General features: G+C 32.4%; 2 protein-coding genes across 4 annotated transcripts in view; one reads left to right on the forward strand and one right to left on the reverse strand.

Moving 5' to 3' along the window:
- The first annotated feature begins 1,243 nt into the window (after positions 1–1,243).
- Positions 1,244–12,829, forward strand: LOC140040688 (protein ERGIC-53-like). 2 transcript variants are annotated; one of them, XM_072086800.1, is made up of 14 exons: positions 1,244–1,318; positions 1,413–1,679; positions 1,966–2,022; positions 2,931–3,028; positions 4,533–4,802; positions 5,302–5,425; positions 6,146–6,201; positions 6,740–6,837; positions 7,474–7,519; positions 8,360–8,430; positions 9,084–9,269; positions 9,455–9,617; positions 10,272–10,387; positions 10,658–12,829. In XM_072086800.1, the coding sequence occupies exons 2-14, from the start codon at positions 1,511–1,513 to the stop codon at positions 10,692–10,694; spliced, it is 1,491 nt and encodes a 496-aa protein (XP_071942901.1). In that variant the 5' UTR covers positions 1,244–1,318; positions 1,413–1,510; the 3' UTR covers positions 10,695–12,829. The 2 variants fall into 2 exon arrangements, with proteins under 2 accessions (XP_071942901.1, XP_071942902.1); XM_072086801.1 differs by having other exon boundaries at positions 1,270–1,679.
- Positions 12,830–13,293: 464 nt separating this feature from the next.
- The window catches only part of LOC140040687 (mothers against decapentaplegic homolog 4-like), a 32,728-nt gene continuing 26,130 nt past the window's right edge, over positions 13,294–19,891 (reverse strand). For both annotated transcript variants that reach the window (XM_072086797.1, XM_072086798.1), the window contains exons 10-12: positions 15,926–16,094; positions 15,462–15,600; positions 13,294–14,941 (exon numbers count right to left, since the gene is read on the reverse strand). In XM_072086797.1, the coding sequence (XP_071942898.1) occupies positions 14,730–14,941; positions 15,462–15,600; positions 15,926–16,094 (520 nt within the window). In that variant the 3' untranslated portion in view covers positions 13,294–14,729. The remainder of the gene's footprint in view (positions 14,942–15,461; positions 15,601–15,925; positions 16,095–19,891) is intronic.

Below are 19,891 nucleotides of genomic sequence, written 5' to 3' on the forward strand. Positions count from 1 at the left end.
AAAGTCCATAGGTTCAGTGATGTCAGATAGTGCAGTGAAGTCAGGATGAGATGTATCGCACCAGTAGACATTAACATCTCCAGTTAACAGTATGCAATCAAATTTATAGAACTCCTGTTGCAAATTAGAAATAGAATTATGGAAGCGATTCCAACAATCTTTCTTAGCATGTGGAGGCCTATATAATGTACCAATCAATACATTTAGATGTCCTACTTTTAAAGAAATCCAAAGGAGTTCCAGATTGTCATCAACATGGTAAGGTTTTGATGAAAACTCTGTCCTGATAGCCATGAACACTCCCTTCGCCACGAAAATCACAATCTTTTCTATAGATATTATAATCACTTAGGTTGAGATTTGAGAATTTAAGATGGAAGGAGGCTCGTCCAGCCATGTCTCTGTTACGCAGATAATATCGCATGGATTTATTGTTATATAAGCAGCCAAGTCAAGACGTTTGTGTATTATACTTCTATCATTAAAGCTAATTACAGTTTAGTGATTTGTTTCTCCTAAATGTTGGCAATTGATTAAGGCTACAGTCATGTACTTGAATAGATTGGTAATAATTTGAGTCGCTTATGACATGCATATTCAACAAAAACAAATTTTTTATCAGGAAGAATATCTTTAATGATGTTTTTTGACCATAGAGTTATCCATTTTTTGATTCATGACTGATCAAAAATCAATTATGAATCTGTTATTAGCACTGCTGCAATGTCATCTGAATGATTGAATGCTTTATTTGCCCATTATCATAATAATAGCAATATAAATTCATCTTAAAGTTTGACAAATATATTACAGTAGTACAATAAAAAACAGATAAATCAATTTAAAACAAAACACACACAAAGTACACACACAATATTGCAAAGCACTTAAGTTTTAAAATGCGGTAACAATTTGGAAGTTAAAATACGATGGTGAATTGAATTATGGATGGCGCATTTGCAACAAAAGATATTGTCCTGTTATTAATTAGTATAGGCCTATGTTTATGGTTGCCTTAATATGTTGCCAAATATAGTTGGTATTAACGTCTGTTCGCTCTTATTTTTTACTGAAATACTTCCCGACATATGTTGTTGGTTTAGTATGTTCTTAAAAAATACAGAAACCAATACTGCGCGTTCTGACCAATAAGCTAACGACAAGTTGGCACTAAGAAGATTCTCTCGTTCACACGACAAACAATCTGAAAAATGATCCTTTTAAAACCAATGAAGCGTAACAAGTAACACACTGACAGAGAGACTGGATTTTAAACGCTGGACTAATTTAATTTTGTTCAATATATTGCCAACAAAAGGTTTTAACCATTTAATTAGTGTACACCTAAATTTCCTGTTCATTTTCTTTGGCGATTTTGCTATATATTTGAATTTAATTTAATTTTATTGCAGGATTTTAGCCGGTTTAGTAGGTAGGCCAGCCAGCCAAGCTGTAGTGTAGCGATCGGATCATCAAATAATCGACGTGTCTTTCTCAATCAAAGGACGAGATGCCTTCCTACAGGTTATTACCCGGCCTAGGCATTGTAGCCTTATTAACTGTAATCTACACATGTTTTGCACAGGCACCCCACAAAACATTCCAATTTAAGTACAGTCTTAAAGGACCACATCTTTCTCAAGAAGATGGTACAGTGCCGTTTTGGGAGTATGGTGGAAGTAAGTTCAATTCAATTCATAATAATATTGATTTCCTTTCATCAACATATGGTCCATGGATGGTTTGATTATTATTAGGCTATTTGTATTTTTTATTTTCCTCTTAACTATTAATAAAATAGCAATAAATAAATTGAGTGATGCACAGTTTAGTTATTGATGCTTTTACATCTGTTATGATATACAGAGTTTTATTGTAAATGTTCTATTTTTGGATTAATGTGGTAGGCCTATCTATGTTAGGCCTAACCAAATATTAATAATATGATAATTTATTTTGTAATAGGTGCATTAGCTAGTGAAGACCAAGTGCGTATTACTCCATCACTAAGAAGTAAAAGAGGTATGGATCGAACAGGTTCCTAAAATCACACAAATTATTTACTGTGAAATGTGAAAATGTGTATTAAAAAAAGATGTACATTCAAGATGTGGGTGTCACTGTCTGTCTGCTTGCGGAAGGTTTCCCTGATAACGTCAATGCGAGACTATTCTGTATTTAAAAAAAAAAAGTTTTATTCATTATATTCTGCTTCTTTTGATTTAATATTTGTCAGGGTTCTTTTGTGTTTTACCAAACAGGTGTCTTCTGATTAAACGTTCTCCCATTGAACAAACAATGAAACAACACTGTTCAGTAGATAAATGATAAAATCAATTGATAATGATATATGAATAATTAATGAAATAATTCAACCATTATGTTTTTGTTATCTCGTTGTTTATCTCAATTGTTTTAAATTATCTGTGTCCGAACAAAACAAACCCACATTGCTGACTAAAATTAAAACCATCTGCTATAGAAATCACTTATAGGTATATTTCATAAAGAAATTATAAAGTTATAATTTAAAGTTATTTAATTTAACTATATTGTGCATTCCCATCATAATTTTGTATGCAAATTTGGAATAAATGTTTATTTTAATGAATTTATTATAATTTATTATGATTGTAGCCTAGAAACTACAATCTCATCTCAGATAATCTGTATCTATGATACTGCTAGCAGAGTATTTAAATTAAAACCATTTAATAAAATGCAAGCAAGGCTGATTGTCCAAAGGTTAGAGATTTAAATTATAAATTAAATTAATGCAAGATGCTTATATTTATAACAGTTTAACACACACTAAAAAAAAAAAAGAAGGGATATTTCCAGTTGTTCGTTCTTAATTAATAATGCCTTTATTTTTTTCTGAATTGTATCTTTTTTTTTGTTAAATATTTGTTTTGTAAATTTTTCGATAGGATATATATGGAATAAATATAAGACACCTTATGACCATTGGGAGGTTGAAGTGGTTTTTCGTGTGACAGGGCGTGGTCGGATCGGTGCTGATGGTCTAGTAAGTACCAAAATTTAATATTATCAATTAACATAACAAGCAAGTCTTAGAAATTATGTTTAATAAATAATTCTCTATGCTAGTAAAAATAATCATTTGTGCATTTCTTTAAAAAAAATTATTTTCTCTATTTTAATTTCTTATATTTTATTTACTTATTCATTTGTAACTGCTACTGATTAAATACTAATAGAAAAAGCACGAATGTGCAATACTCGGGGTACAGCGAAAGAAGCTGTATACAGACGTATACAGTTAGAAAGTTAAAGAAAAATAGGTTTCGCCAGGGCTCGAACCGGGACCTTCTGCGTGTTAAGCAGACTTGACAACCACTACACTACGAAACCTCTTACATTGAAATTGTGGGTTACAGAAAGTTTTTTAATCCATTTAAATTACAAATAAATGGTAATAAGCACAAAGCAAAATAAACATGTGTAAAAGTGATAATTACCGATTACACAAAATAAGTATTTTAAAAAATAATAATAAGATATACTGTGTATAATTATCATATTGCGTATACAGTACTTTTCACCATAAAGTTTAAAAAAAAAGGTTTAGCCCGGGCTCGAACCAGGTACCTTCTGCGTATTGAGCAAACGTGATAACCACTACGCCAAGAAGCCGCATATAACCATATAACTACATAACGCTGTGGTGTGTGTCACACATTGTGGATTCTTAATTAAACAAATTAATTAACAAAAAATTAAAAATCCGGCTCTATAGCTTTGAGGACATGTCCCTGTAGTATGTTCATGCCAAATCCCAGCTCAATACTAGAACTAATAAGGGAGGAGTAGTACTTTAAAAATCGCACTTTTTACTCAATAGTGTCCAGATGGTGGAGGAGAAAATGAGTAAGTACTAGACTCGGGTACCCCGAGTAAAAAGCCGTTCATCTTGTATGTTGGGCTTTGATTTCACTACCCACTTGTGTGTTGAGTGTTCCACATTAGTGATGAACAACAAAGGTGGTAAATAGATGTGTGAAATTAATTCCATAGTTTATAGGTCATACCATTTTGTAACAGGGATGTTCAAGTGAAACTCATAATATTTATTTATAATTTTATGTGGCATATTTCTGATTTCTGGTAGATTAAGGTAGGTTGTTGTACAATTTGCTAATTTTAATTAAAACACTGTTAAAACAGTCAAACATGAATTATTATAGTTTAGATTCAACCTGTTAGTGCTTGTTTTCATCGTTGTTAGTTGTCAACTGAATAAAGTACAATTACTAACTATTATCAAGAGTGGCTTTAATGGTTAAGATGCTCATCTACCATTCCTAGATTCAAATCCTGTTTGGTTTAAAGACTTTTTCATAAGGTTTTCTTTAAAAAATAAACATCTTATGTGTTTGTTTGTCCTTTGAATGGATTTTCAACAGTGACATAAATATGCTAATTGACAATCTTATTTGAAGGTCACTAATCTTATTTTCTGATTGTATGAATTCAAAATGGTTAAAAAGAATTTTGTTTTAATCTTCTAGGCTATCTGGTACACAACAGAAAAGAGCAACGAGGGCCCAGTTTATGGAAATATTGATAAATGGAATGGCTTAGGAGTTTTCTTTGACTCATTCGATAATGACAACCAGCGTAATAATCCATACATCCTTGCTGTTGTCAATGATGGAACAAAAAACTATGATCACAACACAGACGGCTTAACGCAACAAATTGGCGGATGCCTTCGTGATTTTAGGAATCGCCCATACGCTGTCCGGGTGAAGATAGAATACTATAAGAAATCTTTAACGGTAAACACTAAATTATCATTGGACTAGTTTTAGTAAATTTATATAGTCAGATGGAGACCCTGTCTTCTGAGGTGTGGGAGTTGAGATCACTCACCTAACACACTCCTAAAACGACATTGAGGAATGCAATTTACAACACACTTAAATTTGGTAAAACTTCCAAACACCAAGATACAAATAGCACCCCTGAATGTGTTGTGGAGTGTAATTTCTAGCACACCCACAATTTTCACTAGACAAGACCTCCGTATAAAATTGATATCCATGTTTATTTGCAGACAGAAGGAGCTTCACTCCTACAATCCTGCTTATTTTGGTATAGGACCTGTTCAGACTTAGTTATTTACCTATATAAAACCAACCTACCTACCTACAGTAGGGTAAATATCTAAGCCTGAATGGGCACATATTGATCTCAGAGTTCAAATAATTTTGGTTAATTATAATAATAATAAAAAAAAGAATATAGTCTACCTAATTGACTTAATTCCTTCTACAGGTATCCTTCCACAGTGGTATGAGTAATTCAGATGCAGATTATGAGCCATGCTTTACTGCTGGCAATATAGAGCTTCCAAAAAATGGATACTTTGGAGTGACGGCTGCTACTGGTGGGCTAGCTGGTAAGCACTATTGATATGTTTTCATTGTTATTGTTGCATCTTATTATCTTTATTGAAACATCATTAATACAGTATATTTTATTATCTAAAATCGTTGTTTTTCGACAAAAAAACTCAACTGTGTTGAATTGAACATTTGCTCTGTAATTAAATGTAAATGAAAACTTTGAAGCGAGCCACTTCTGCAGTATGTCAACTGCAACCAATTGCGATCAATTCTTTCCACTTAAAATACAAATCTTAGTCGCATGTGTTGGTATAGGTAACCACAATTAGTTACAATCCATGTCGACATAGTTCCTCACACACTGGCTCCGTTCAGTTGCCTGAAAGTCGACATAAGCGCTCTTGCGTAACTAGTTGCTTTCAGTTGAGTTCTACTGCTTTCAGTTCCGGTTGTTTTCAAAGAAATAGCAACATATCAATATTACAGATAGATAGAATTGTATTATAACATTCATTCATAATGGTATACTTTATTAAAATTATCTTCACAGTAAAACTGAATTGCAATAGATTTTAACTTGATAAAATTTGAAACGTATAAACTTAAAACACAAAAAATGACAAAGAAGGTTGAAAAGCCCAATTCAAATTGGACAAACAGAAAAACATATACACATGAACAGTTCTGTTTATAGTATAGCATAATCATCATCATAATATTTTTGTGAATATAATTGGTTAGGCCTACTATGCTTTTCTAATATTTGTTTGTAGATGATCATGACTTATTGAAGTTTTTAACACATAGCCTGGTGCCCCCAGATGGAGAGGTGAGTAAATGAATACAAATTCAATCAATGCTCCAAATAAAGATTAACTCCATATGAAATTACTTCGTAATAGTAACAAAATATCACAATTACCATCCAGGACCTCCCATCTAAGAAACAGTCAAATTCCTTACTTCATCAACCCGAATGCCAACTGTATTATTACTGTTTTATCTATTTAAATGTCTATTCAATTTTGGTGTTTGTGAAAGTTACACACAATCTGTCTGGTCCTTGTGGCAATGGGCATGAATGTATTGATAGTAATAATAATTTAAGAATGTGTGTTGATGTAGTATAAAAATATCTGTCATTATCTGGTGCATTTTGAAAGTTCCAGTCTTCATTTTTTTTAAATGGTTAGATACTGGCCCCCAACCCCTTATGTCAAAATCTTGGATCCGCCACTAGAATATCAATATTTATGCTTTTGGGTTGAAATGCAAAAATGCGCAAAGTGTCTATTGTCCAGTAGAGAGAGTAAAGCAAAATTTACCTATCAAACGATTATTCATTTTTTGAGAACTTAATTTATCAGGAACAAACAGGAGATGGCCACATAACTGAAGAAGAACGACAAAAATTTAAAGAAGAATATGAACAGTATTATAAAAAATTGGAAAAACAAAGAGAAGAGTAAGTTATTGATTTAATTCAACATTGTATTGGATCTGATCTGGTAAAGTACTACAGTATAAGCATTTGCTTTTGTATACAATGGTGCAGTCTATAAAAATTGTTTTTAGTTGTGAAGTTAAGCATGCTAAAAAACTTAAGCATCATTTTTCAGTTTATAAAATGTATATTAATTTCATTGATTCAGGAATGACAATATATGAAAGTTTATCGCAAAATAAAGAGCTTCAAGCATAGAGATGCTCCAACATAATAATGCTTTGGATTTTCTGAAATTCCTACTTTCCAAAATTATTTTTATTATAATTTTATTTTAAAGAACTATACTATCCTATTCTTCTTGAATAATCTTTGAGCTCCTTTTATTGAGAGCTTTATTCATGTAAAATACCAATTACCACTGGTAGCTTAAATACCAATTACCACTGGTAGCTTAAATACCAATTACCACTGGTAGCTTAAATACCAATTACCACTGGTAGCTTAAATACCAATTACCACTGGTAGCTTAAATACCAATTACCACTGGTAGCTTAAATACCAATTACCACTGGTAGCTTAAATACCAATTACCACTGGTAGCTTAAATACCAATTACCACTGGTAGCTTAAATCAAATATGTATTATTTTTTTAGATACAAACAGAAGAACCCAGACAAAGCACAAGAAATGGATGAGGTGGTAAGTAAGAGATGTATATAGAACATTTCTTTATCGTTTTATTTTCAAAATGAAAAATAATATGTTACAAATTATGATTTCAAAAAAGGCCAAATAAATACTTTCTCTTGTCTAAATTTGATAAAAGTATAATATGCTATTAATTAAATTAATATAGCATAGACATGCAGGAAATTAATGAATAAAACACACAAAATAAAAGACTTTGGCGGGAGAAATCCTAGTTCTGTAATAATATCAGTACTAGTATTATTGTAGTATAACTCTATCTTTAAAGGTCTGTTTGATGTGCCCGAATCTGGTAGTGACATGATGTCATCATTTTCATATATGGGCACATTACATTTTGTTGTCATATAAAATTTGAGAGTGTAGGCATTAATAGTAATAAAAATAATGATTTAACTCTAAAAAATTGTTAATTACATAATATATACTGTCACCCTAAACATTTTATTATTTCAAGTTTTGTTGAATATGCCATTTTAATGGGAAAAAAAACTGGATTGAAAAAAAATATATATTTACCTGTAAAAAAATGTAATTCAAGGCAAAAAAAAATTCTTAAATTGTCTGTCAGACAATGGTTTTTGGTTAAAATTAACTGTTTCTTTTGTCTTTTTATAAGTAAAATAAATATTTTTGTTGTTTTTTTTTTACAAAATATGTAACTTAATTAAAACTGCAAAATGGCCTGTTTAAAGTCTGATTTTATTAATCTTTATTTTTCATGTTTTCGGGGGACAATACATCTTTAAGCAATTTAGTTAACAGAAACCCAACAGTGTGGTTGTATTACATTCATAAGAAGTAATAAACCTTTTATTTTAATTAATTTAGTATGAAGATCAGACCTCACGTGAGCTTCGGCAAGTCTATGAATCTCAAAGTAATATTATTAGAGTATTAGGGTGAGTATTGCATACATAAATTTAATGATGAAATAGAATATCACACTTGTTGTTTTAGCATAGATATTTTTTTATAATAGTTAACTTTGTATCTAATATTGTTGATTTTAAATGGATGGCAGTAGAACCCCTATTAAGGGTATACCTTCCAGATACAACTGTCTATGTGTGTGTCTTTAGTGTATATTGGTTCACTGGTCACAGGAAAAGATCTCTTTAATAGGGTTTTCTCTGAATACTGTAGGTATGTCCCAAACTAGGTGTTTATACTCTCCGGAAAAATAACATACTTTGTTAGTTATTTTATACATACCTTGTTTATTTTGTAACATTATTGTACTATTATTTTGTGGTTTTTGTTACTTTTTTATACCTTAATTTTCAAACAGTGCTGAGGATTTTTCTCCAACACTGGTTTAGTGAATTTTTAGGGCTGATAAATTCTGTTAACACTTACAAAAAGAGACAGAGTTTGTTAACTATTACCAATACTCTACAGAGGAAACTTTGTTGGGTCCGGAAGGTGTCCCCTTTATAAGAAAAACAAAAACTATACCTTTACTAAAGTGTATATGATTATCATCATTTATATTTTAGCCATATGTTTATGACTGATACAATTATTTTTTACAATAAAATTTTACATCCTGCAGATCTCTACAAATGAAATTGGATGAAATTTCTGGTCGTCAAGAAAGGACGATTTCAACAATAACTAACATGGGTTCTATCCAACAAGGACAGCCTGTAGGTCAACCACAAGATGGCATTAAACGACATGAAATAGATAACTTGTTAAAAGTACATTCAGATTTACAACGATCAGTAACTGAAATAAGGTTAGTTTTAATATCATATGCAATTAGATAAATCATTAAAGAATCATTTCTTCTGATATATTTGTTTAAATATGAATCAATCTGTAATTTTTTCTTTAGTTTTAATGTTCAATGAGAACAGACGTTGGTTTTCAAAGGTATATTACATTTGATAAAACCATTTTCTTTGTTGTTTATTTCATTAGAGCTTCTGTTGGAGATATACAACAGAAGGCAAACTTCATCCATGCTAAAAGCCAACAGCAAGGTGCAGGTGGAGGTATAGAGGGCGGTCTAATATCACATGAAATACAAGATAATCTTCGTAATATTAAAGCTGATTTGAGTAGTTTAGTTAAAAGACCTGAGGTATGTTTGTTGCTATTGTATTTCATTTCTAATAATTAATTGATTAATATCCAATTATTATTGGTTTATGCTGTAAACATGTACTACAAATGGAGAGAGGCATTATATACCAATAGATAAAGGTTTTGGTTCTCTCTCCTTCATCTTTTTTGTGTGTGTAATGTATTATACCATATGGACAATTGTCTGAAATAAAAATTGAATTGAATTATGATAGATAGATAGATAGATAGGTGGGTAGGTAATTCATTTGGACTTATCCTTTGTTCCAATAACATGGGGTTAGGCCTACCGATGGGTTTCCCAATCAATTGAAAAACAGAATAAAAAAGACATCAATTACAAATATCTATTTTTCAATACTAAAAATAGAGGTTGCTATGAAAAATTCAATCATGCATGCAAATTCAACTAAACAAAACTGTTCATCAAAAAGAGGCCTAGAGGCCAAAAATTTAAATTGTTATAGCAGAATACCAGTTAGGAGACTAGGTATAGGCCTTTGTGAACAATAATATGCACTTAGTTTTATCAGTAATTATTGAAATTAAAAATCATTAATATATTGTAATGGTAAATATTTATATATTATATACAATTACTTTCATTTGGAAATATTCTCTTGTAACTTTCTCTAATAAATTTGATTTACAGCCAAGGCAGATTGCTTGTCCGCCAATCCCAGAATTCCCTACGTGTCTAACTCCAATGTACTTTGTTATACTAATCTGTCTACAGTGTGCCATGTTTATTGGTTTTATTATTTATAAGTAAGTAAAGATATTTTTTTTAATTGTATTATTTAAAACTACCATTAATAAAAAGCTCTACACTCTAAAAATAAAATATTATGTACTGTAATTGTATTTGATTCAATTGAACTCACTCCTAATAAGGGGACAAAGCGGACTGTCCTGTTGAATTCTTACAGCAGCAGTTCAAAATCAGGCTACACTTGGTACTACACACTAATAATGTATTACTAATTAAGTATAACATGTATTAATATTTCACTATTATCAACCTTTTTTTAAAAACAGAAACAAGCAAGAAGCTGCTGCTAAGAAATTTTACTAGATGACAGTAAAGCAGAGATTGAATGTGTTATGAAGTTCTTGTTGGAAAATATGAGGATGACAGCAGCCATTTGACACCTTTGATGGTGCTCTATACAAGATTGAACATGATGCTGCAATTAAATTTTATTAACTTTAAGGCAGATTTTAATTTATTAACTCATAGATGTTTACATATATGTTACAAAGGAAGGCCCAGCACAGCTCATTATATATTAAATTTCACCCACAGCTAGGTGTAGCTGTCTAGTGTGTGATAGGTTAACAACTTGTAGTGCTCATATTAAGATATAAATGCATCCATTGATGCTTGAGAAGTGGTAGTAATATGTTTACCACGAAACAACACTACACAGCTCATGGCTCATGTTTTATTGAAATAGTTTAAAAAAAATCATATGCTGTAATTTCATACTAAAACTTTAGTTACATATTTGCCAATGACACTAAAGTTACATTACAAAGAACTCTTAGTCTACATATTATTAGGAATGATTCAGTGAACAATAAAAGAATTGCATAGCTAAATTTTACTAGGTTCTGGGCCAAAAACGGTGCTACTTATATTAACAAAATTATATAATTTTCAGCTTACAGAAGCTAGTGCTAATTATTTTATGTGGTGCACAGTGCTGTATGTGAAATGAATTGATTGTACACAGAGGCATGTCAATGGTATAAAGGCACACATAAAAGGTACGATAATGTGCTGGTTATTATCCTTTCTCTTTGATTTAATGTACGGTAACAGTAATTCCAATCAATCAATCTCGCATAGTCATATTAAATATATAGCTGTCTTCATTAAATACATCTGATAAAGAAATGTTCCTACAGTACTTAAGGTATGTATATTTTTTTGATGGAATAGGGATAACGTACAGTATATAAAATACCACGCACTTTATAACTATAGTAATTGTACTTGGTAACTGAATTAATGGAATACATACAATATTGAATACAAGATAATTTTGTTGGCGATATATATTTCACTAAAAATTAGAACTCTGGCCATGTTTCCGCAGCCATAACAAAAATTACCGGTTCATTTTTTAACCAATCGGGTAATTTAAGTAAAATAAATTGTGCATGATCAGTCACTGAACAACCAAGTGCCCAATCACAATGCAACAATTTTTTCTTCAGGTCAATTGTTGAAAAATACCGCATTTATCGGATAATTATCCTCCACAGGAACTTTATCGGTTAGTTTTTGACTGCGGAAACACTGCCTTCAAGAAAGCATGAACATATGAATTGCAATACCTTTGTATGTTGTATTTCATTGTGTAATCAGTTTATTTAATATTGACAGTTAGAATAATGAATCATCAAATATTTTTGGGTATTTTATTTATTTGGGTTTTTTTTTCTCAGTTTGTATGTACAGCGCTCATGTTTATTTGGTTGGTCTATATAGCAAAGATATGCTATTTTCACATGTTATCAGACACATGATGTTTGATTAAACTAATCTGACATTAGGGAGGTTTCGCAACCTGACGAAAACGTCACACATTCTGAAACTTTTGAGCTGATCCCCATTTCATATTCGTAATGCGTTTTCGTGTTGACGAATATCACCAGTCATATTCATAACTACAAAACGAGTATAGTTTTTGATCTATTTTGCATTTGAATCATGAATGATTCATGATTATAATATAATTATAGATTTATTGAAAGTAATTTACTAAAGTAATTTACTAAAATGCCAGGTCAATTTTGATAAATAGCAGTTTTAAAGTCCTCACTCGCGTTGATGTTACACTAGGCCTAGGCAGCCAAGCACCAAGCTTAAGCAACACGTACCTGCGCTTCGCTCAAATTTACCGCAGTCATATTTTGGACGGCTCCCTCAATATTTCGTTGCCATGCGAAACAGATTTTTACTGGCTTACGAAAACAAATACGTGTGCGTGACGTATCCGTTTTCGTTATCGTAAGATTGCGAAACCTCTCTAATGATTTCCAAAAAATTCCCAATTTCAACATTTTGTAATAATATTAGTCTTGAATTTCCACTGTGATTATATTTAGTATACAAGAAGAAATAAACAATACAATGTTGATCTATTTCCATGATTATTATTTAATCATATATTTTCTTATTAAAAGCATATATAGTTAAAATACAAAAAGGCATACAGAGACATGCATACATACATAGACAATACACAGTCGAATTACTGCCATGTTGATGTAACCAGCTTCATTATTATTATAAATGTATACTGTAAATAGTCATTTATGCAACTTAGTCAAATACTGTCAGTAGCTGGTTTAAAGATATTTTATTTTGTGTTTTCTATATTAGAAATATAATTAAAATTGAGAAATGCTAAATCCATCATTAACCATTCTCTAATGAAATTTTTTGAAATAAATACAATTGTCCTTGGTAGTTTTCTCTGGTCTAAATAAGCTCTTTCCACAAGTACAGAAAGAATGTGTGTATGTAGTGTACATTCAATTATGGTACAGCAATGCCATTTTACAAGGAGCAGCAAGCTTCAAATAAATGTATGTAGGAGTGAAATGAATAACAAGCTAATTGCCAGACACTAACAAGTATTGATTGGTATTGATTTATCATCATGCTCAGACATTTTTATTACAAAATGGAGCAAATAAAACAAATATTAAAATAAAATATTGAAGGTTTGATTAAAACTGCATTAACAAAATAATTGTTATTATGATGGGTTCATATTTTTTTTTGGGAGATGCTCAAGTTTCAAACTGTTTAATAATTACAGTCCCAGCAACCAACAATTATTTTTCAGAGCACAACTTTGGCTCTTTTAAAATAATAATGCAACACTGACAATAAACATACATAAAACAAATACATATTATTAAAATTAAAAATCACAATTTCTATTGCTAGCAAAAAACTACATTATTCCAGGCAGACGAATGAGTGCCGTTTGGTGGCAGCATTCGACATGAAAGGAACACTTAGGCAGAAGAACATTCGTGTACGTCCACACCTGTGCAGAATTCAGCTCAGTTAGGCTGCAAGCCACATGTTATTCCTCAATATAACAATGGATATATAACATACAAGACATCTTTAAAAAACATTTCAACAAATTAAAAAAAGACCTACATTACTGTACACATTTTTTAAATTATTAAAAATAATTGACAACTCAAACATAATTTAAACATTTTAAGTTTAAATCATAAAAACCCCCAAAAACTGTATACTAAGCATTGTTGACAGAGCTGTGTGGACAAAATATTGTCAGAAATATTTAAATTACTTGATGAAAATTGTTTGAAACATTGTTTCCTGATAAACGCTATTAATTGACTAGAACCAAGTTATGCGCTCACCCATAGAGATTACATATATGACCTATTCAAGCCTCTAAACATGGAGACTATAACATCTCTATGGCTCAATATACTCTGTACGTCCATTATACCTTAGTTAATTTCCTATATGTACACTAACACCATTACTTTCTTCTAAAAACAATGGCCTTATATATAAATAATAATTATGACATTGCCTTTCATACAAATCTACTTTTTCATACAGCAATGTTTTATATTTAACGTTAGGTAGGGCTAATTCCAAACGACACGAGATGCGTAATTAACAAATTAAAATTGCAAGAATACAATCAGGTGTGCTATAAAAAAAATTGAAATGTTTTCATTCCATGTAGAAAAAAATAATCTACTATTGTGGTTTAGTACAGCTAAACTTAAAATAATAAATTATCACCTTATCAAAAATAAGTTTATTTCAGAATCCATACAGTACTGTTACTCGCATAAGACAAGCATAAAATTTACAATTGAAAATTGATTGTGTGTGTACATTTGATGAAGTTAAAATTGATGTAGTTTTAATTACTTATAATAAAAAAGATCAAAATGGTGCTGCATGATAAATTGCAGCTTCCGATATGATCAAATCCGAGGGTTGTTGTATAAGCCAATTATCATAATTATACTTTTTTTCAAATTCAACCATGATTTAGTTTGAGAGAAAAAGCTATGTACAAAGATAAAATAATTAATCCATGGGCCTAGGCTCCATCAGTGGCATTGTATGCAATACTTCATCCAGGAGTTGAAGGGCTCGATGTAGGTGGATTTCAATCCAACACGGGGTCTGTTTAATACTCTGCCTAGGATAGTCTGGTCCCCAGCCTTTTACAAAGCTCATTCTAAGAATACAAAGTCTTCTAAGGTCATCTACACCAATACCTGCTGCAGCTGAATACCCTGTAGATTGAAGAAGTGCAAAACACAGTAACAACTTGAATGAAATATTGGGAGGTTTTATGGAAGCATCTAACCATTTATTGGCATCTATAAACATGGGTATGTCAGCCATGCCAAAGGAGGAAAATGCAGTGCCAACATGTTAATGACTGATATTAATACTCTTATCTCTAGCTGGAGAAGTAGACATTATAAATTTATACATACATACATACGTATCAGTATATATTTTTGTTCATTTAGTGTGAATTGACTCAAAATATCGGGTTACAATTATTACACAATTATTGAGATAGTTGTGAAGTCTGAGCAGTAAGACCTCAGAACATCTCGGAACAAAAACACAGGCCTCTTGTTGGTGTGTTTTTCTTCAGAGATTTCACAGGGAAAATTGTCTTCACACTATGCAAACTTGGTTACAACTTGTTACATTTTACAGATGTGAAAAGGGTATTAGAGAGAAGAACTTTTGGAAATACACAAGAATGTGTATGTGTGTATATTGACTGTGTATACTTACTGACTGCAGATGCAATTCCACCTACTGACTGTGGCCCTGGTACATGACCAGCTACAGCTGCAGCTTGGGCTGCAGCAGCTGCCTGAGCAGTTGCCACCTGCTGCCTGATTTGAGCATGACACTGACGGAGATCAAACACCTGTAAACACATGGTTAATAACTTGTGTGTTAATTTGTTGATTTAATACATTTTTATTAATTGATCAACAATGCACATGGTAATTTGGATTGGATTTCCTTTAAACATTATGTATTATACCTAATAACAAAATCATGTGATGGAAGCTATAATAGTTTAAACACTGTATGTATACCCTATCAATTTCTAATAAAAATCCAAGATGTTATTTTATTAGTTCATTCCATACCTGTCACTTATGAGGTATGGTTGGCTACCAAGTATACTAATGACACAAAGATATTTTATTTTTATATATTAAGGTATATTATTAAAGTTACTTTACCTTAATATATGCACTAGGGTAAATTTTATGGACAGCATCACCAGGAGCTCGACCAGCTTCTCGATCCAAATAGTAACTCTGAACAAATACTGCATGGTCACTTAAACAGCGTACCCAAACATCGCCCTCACCTCTTAAATCTAGCTGAACACCCTTACCAATGTGTAACCTAATGAGATACAAAAATAAATGGTGTATAATTAAAACTGATCAATGAAGTGTAGTTTATTCAAATATAATTTAGCTGCAACTACAATATTCTGTAACTAGCTGGTAACAGAAAGTGGTAAAATGGGAATCTTACAGCTAAAAATTACTGCAACAAAACCCACATTCCAGCTTCGTGGCTACAAGGTATTGTTTTTGATTGCGATCCTACCAACTGCATTGTTTTTTTTATCGCAATCCTACGAGGGCATTGTTTTGCCACACGTCTATTGTAATGTGTTATAAACAACATTGTTATCTATGAATCAAGGGCAACAATGATTGAAAAACACAGCAGTTATGCCCGATATTGTTATTTAGCCCAGAGTACCTATCTAGCATGCAGTAGTATACAGATATTGACTGCTTAGAGGTTACTGTAAATATAAGATTTGACATACCCGAGAGAATGATATTATGTTCGAGGGAATATATATTTCCCGAAGCGCCAGCTGAAGGAAATATATAATTCCTGTGAACTTAATATAATTTCCGAGGGGATGTCTAATCTTATATTTTACCGATATAAAAGGCGATATCTGTTATATTACATAGCCAACAAGAAGTAGAATATCTGCTGGGTCGGGTAGCTAGGCTAGGCTTCCTTTTTGTATTGTATGTAAACAAGCTGCCCAGACACCTTACCTTTCGAAGAATAATATACAGATAATTACTAATTAATGATTCCTTGGGAATAAAATATTCACTAGCCTAGGTCGTTTAAATAATAACAGAAGAAATTCCATCAATAAGCCGACATTAATAATAATAATGTTATTATCAGGTAGGCCGAATAAATAATAATTCGTCTTCTTCGATCAAGCCGAATCACTGGATGTTCAGTGCGTCGCGCGCGTACCGGTTACTACTGTGAGTATTAACCAATCACAAACGGTCTTTCATCACATCTAGGGAGGACTAATAACAAATGAGGGCGCTATGTATGCATAGTTTAAATAGTTTTAGTTGATTAATTTCTTCAAGTAAGTTCCGTGGCGCAGCGCATGAAGTGTTGTCTTGTGATGGAGTGACAATTTTATCTTGAGTTCAAGATCCAGTAGATGACTTTTGTTTATTTATCGACGAGTGTTGCCACACGAAAATTACAGTCAATATCATCGTCAGGGCTCGATTTATCTTTTTCATGTTGCTAGCCCACTGGGCTAGTTCACTGTAGATTTCACTAGCCCATACATTATTTTACTAGCCCACTCTTATTATCGCACCGTGATAGCTGCAGCAGGGCCGCCATTTTGTTCAATAGGGGGCGCACTAATCTAAACGTTCGACATACTGTATTAAACTATTATTGCATGAAAAATTACACAAAATTGTATTTCTTTATTGTTCACATCCCGGTTCACATTATAAAAATTAACTTTGCGTCGCGACGCATAGTCTATTTCATGCTCACCATATTCACAGAATCGATTTATTGAGGTCTTTTGTTGTTGGGCTTCAACTTAGCCAAGAAAACTAATTAGATTCTGTCTACCTTAGGCTAGGCCTAGCCTAGAGCCGGGTGTCACGAAACCTAAGACCACGAAAGCTAAGACCCCCTAAGACCTAAGATCACGAAAGCCAAGACCCAACACCTAAGATTACAAATACTAAGATATACTACAGCTTAAAAACAATACTTGTTTATCCATACATAATTTTAAACACAGTAGGTTTAATTTATTACCATAAATATAATTTAATACTACCGCAAAACATAGATAAACTCACATTATTTTCGCCCGTTGAGTAAATGTATATTTTTTCTTTACAACAAACAAACTTGACAGGTTGTTTGTTGGTATATATTTACTCCATTGTGTTGGTTCAGAGGATGTTTTTCTTACGCACCTGCCTTTCTTGTATTTTGACTCCAAATTTGTTGACTAACTTTATCCTGAACACCACGCTTTAAAATTAGGACTTATAAGTACTTTCAGAAGGAGAAACACATAACAACAAATAAATAAATCCTTTAAATTGATGATTTTACAGATGTGTTTCTTTGTATACTGTAATGTAACTCCTCGACCTCCCCATGCTCAATGTTTTTGTTTCTATGGAGCGCCAAAAGAGCAACAATAATAGTACAAGTATAAAAACAGAAAGAAAACGAAACAAAAAAACTTATCATGATTTTTAAATTAAAATTTATTTGCCAGTATTTATTTCTTCGTACTTGCATGATTATACTATTATCATTACAATTTTAATTTTACATTGTTCCATCCACACTGTAGATGGACTCCACAGAGTTTTCAGCCCTCTATATAATGTTTGCTCTTTTGACGTTCCATAGAAACAAAAACATTGAACATGGGGTAGGCCTACTGTACTGTAGGCTAGTCATTTTGTGTGCGAGAAAAACGTCTGTAAAATCATCAATTTAAAAATGTATTTGTTACTTTTTATGTGATTCTTTTTCATGAAAGTGCCAATTCTAAGGTGTGGTATTCAGAATAAATGTTTGGAGTTAAAATACAAGGCAGGTGCGAAAGATAAATATTTGTAATCTTAGGTCTTGGGTCTTAGCTTTCGTGATCTTAGGTCTTAGGGGGTCTTAGCTTTCGTGGTCTTAGGTTTCGTGACACCCGCCTAGAGCCTATTATTATAGTAGGGTAGCTAGGATAGACCTAGCCTAGGGCCTAGGCCTAGATCGCATTGGAGCACCTGGCCTACTGTTACCAAAATGGTAGTATCTAGCTAGGCCTAGCTGCTGAGCAGCCATCACGATGCCAAACGATGGCTTTTGATTCTATCTAGGCCTCCTACGCATATTATAAAATATGGCCTCCATGGCCTACCTACAGGGATAGAGCCAGCCACCCGGCCCTACAAAATATCCCTAGCTTTGATCTGTGACAACCAGGCCTGACAAGACGAGTATTTTTAACATTGACAAAATTCTACTACATTTGGCCAATCACAGTTCGTTATTTATGGTCATATTTTTGTGACATGTTTGACCTGATAATGAAGCTCCGCCTACATCACAAAAACCTGGGTGACAAAAACATAAATGGCCAATCATAATTCAGGAAATTTGCTTGATTATGAGAGGCTCCACCTACATCATCACTTGTTATGGCCGCAGCAGCGCGCGAGTGGTTTTTTTTGCTGATGTTGCCAAGACATATGTCTTTTATGCTGGAGTTATTTTTATGAGGTCATTTCGTCCCAATTTCGAGTTCCCACAACCTATTAGCCATCCGGGCTTAAAGGAAGATACTTTAGGTAGCCCGGAGCTGTTTTTACTAGCCATTCTACGCCGGGCTAGCACTAAATCGAGCTCTGATCGTACTCAAGAATTTATATGTTTAATGACAGGGGACACGATAATTACGCGAAAATTACTCAGTCAATATCATCGTTCTCGAGGATATATACGATTTACGATCCTCGCTGCGGTAGTCATGTGATGCAGTTTCAACCAATCACGTTCACGTATTTACATAGGCTATGTAATATTACTAGGTAGTAAGCCTACCGTAAATGAAACCTATGAAATTGGAATGTTGCCTTAATGCAATAATTATACAGCCACATTGTGAATTAATCAAATTAAACATTGTATCGCTATGTTTTAAATATGACAACATACTATTAACAAAATAGAAATGTTCCCACTAGGCCTACGTCAAACTTGCGGGCGGTAAACCTCAGTGAAAAGGGCCAACATTTTTTTCATCCAATTCGTATCGTTGCCATACAAATATCAACATGTTTGATATGCATTGTTTTTATCACATGAGAATGAGT

The sequence above is a fragment of the Antedon mediterranea genome, chromosome 2, assembly GCF_964355755.1.
Source record: "Antedon mediterranea chromosome 2, ecAntMedi1.1, whole genome shotgun sequence".
Lineage (NCBI taxonomy): Eukaryota > Metazoa > Echinodermata > Crinoidea > Comatulida > Antedonidae > Antedon > Antedon mediterranea.

What these genes read in the sequence shown, in the direction of transcription:
- LOC140040688 (XM_072086800.1), top strand. Translation starts at nt 1,511, where the DNA reads ATGCCTTCCTACAGGTTATTACCCGGCCTAGGCATTGTAGCCTTATTA. An exon ending in TGCTACTGGTGGGCTAGCTG is followed by an intron (nt 5,426 to 6,145) that starts GTAAGCACTATT and finishes ATTTGTTTGTAG; the next exon opens with ATGATCATGACTTATTGAAG. An exon ending in CGATCAGTAACTGAAATAAG is followed by an intron (nt 9,270 to 9,454) that starts GTTAGTTTTAAT and finishes TTATTTCATTAG; the next exon opens with AGCTTCTGTTGGAGATATAC.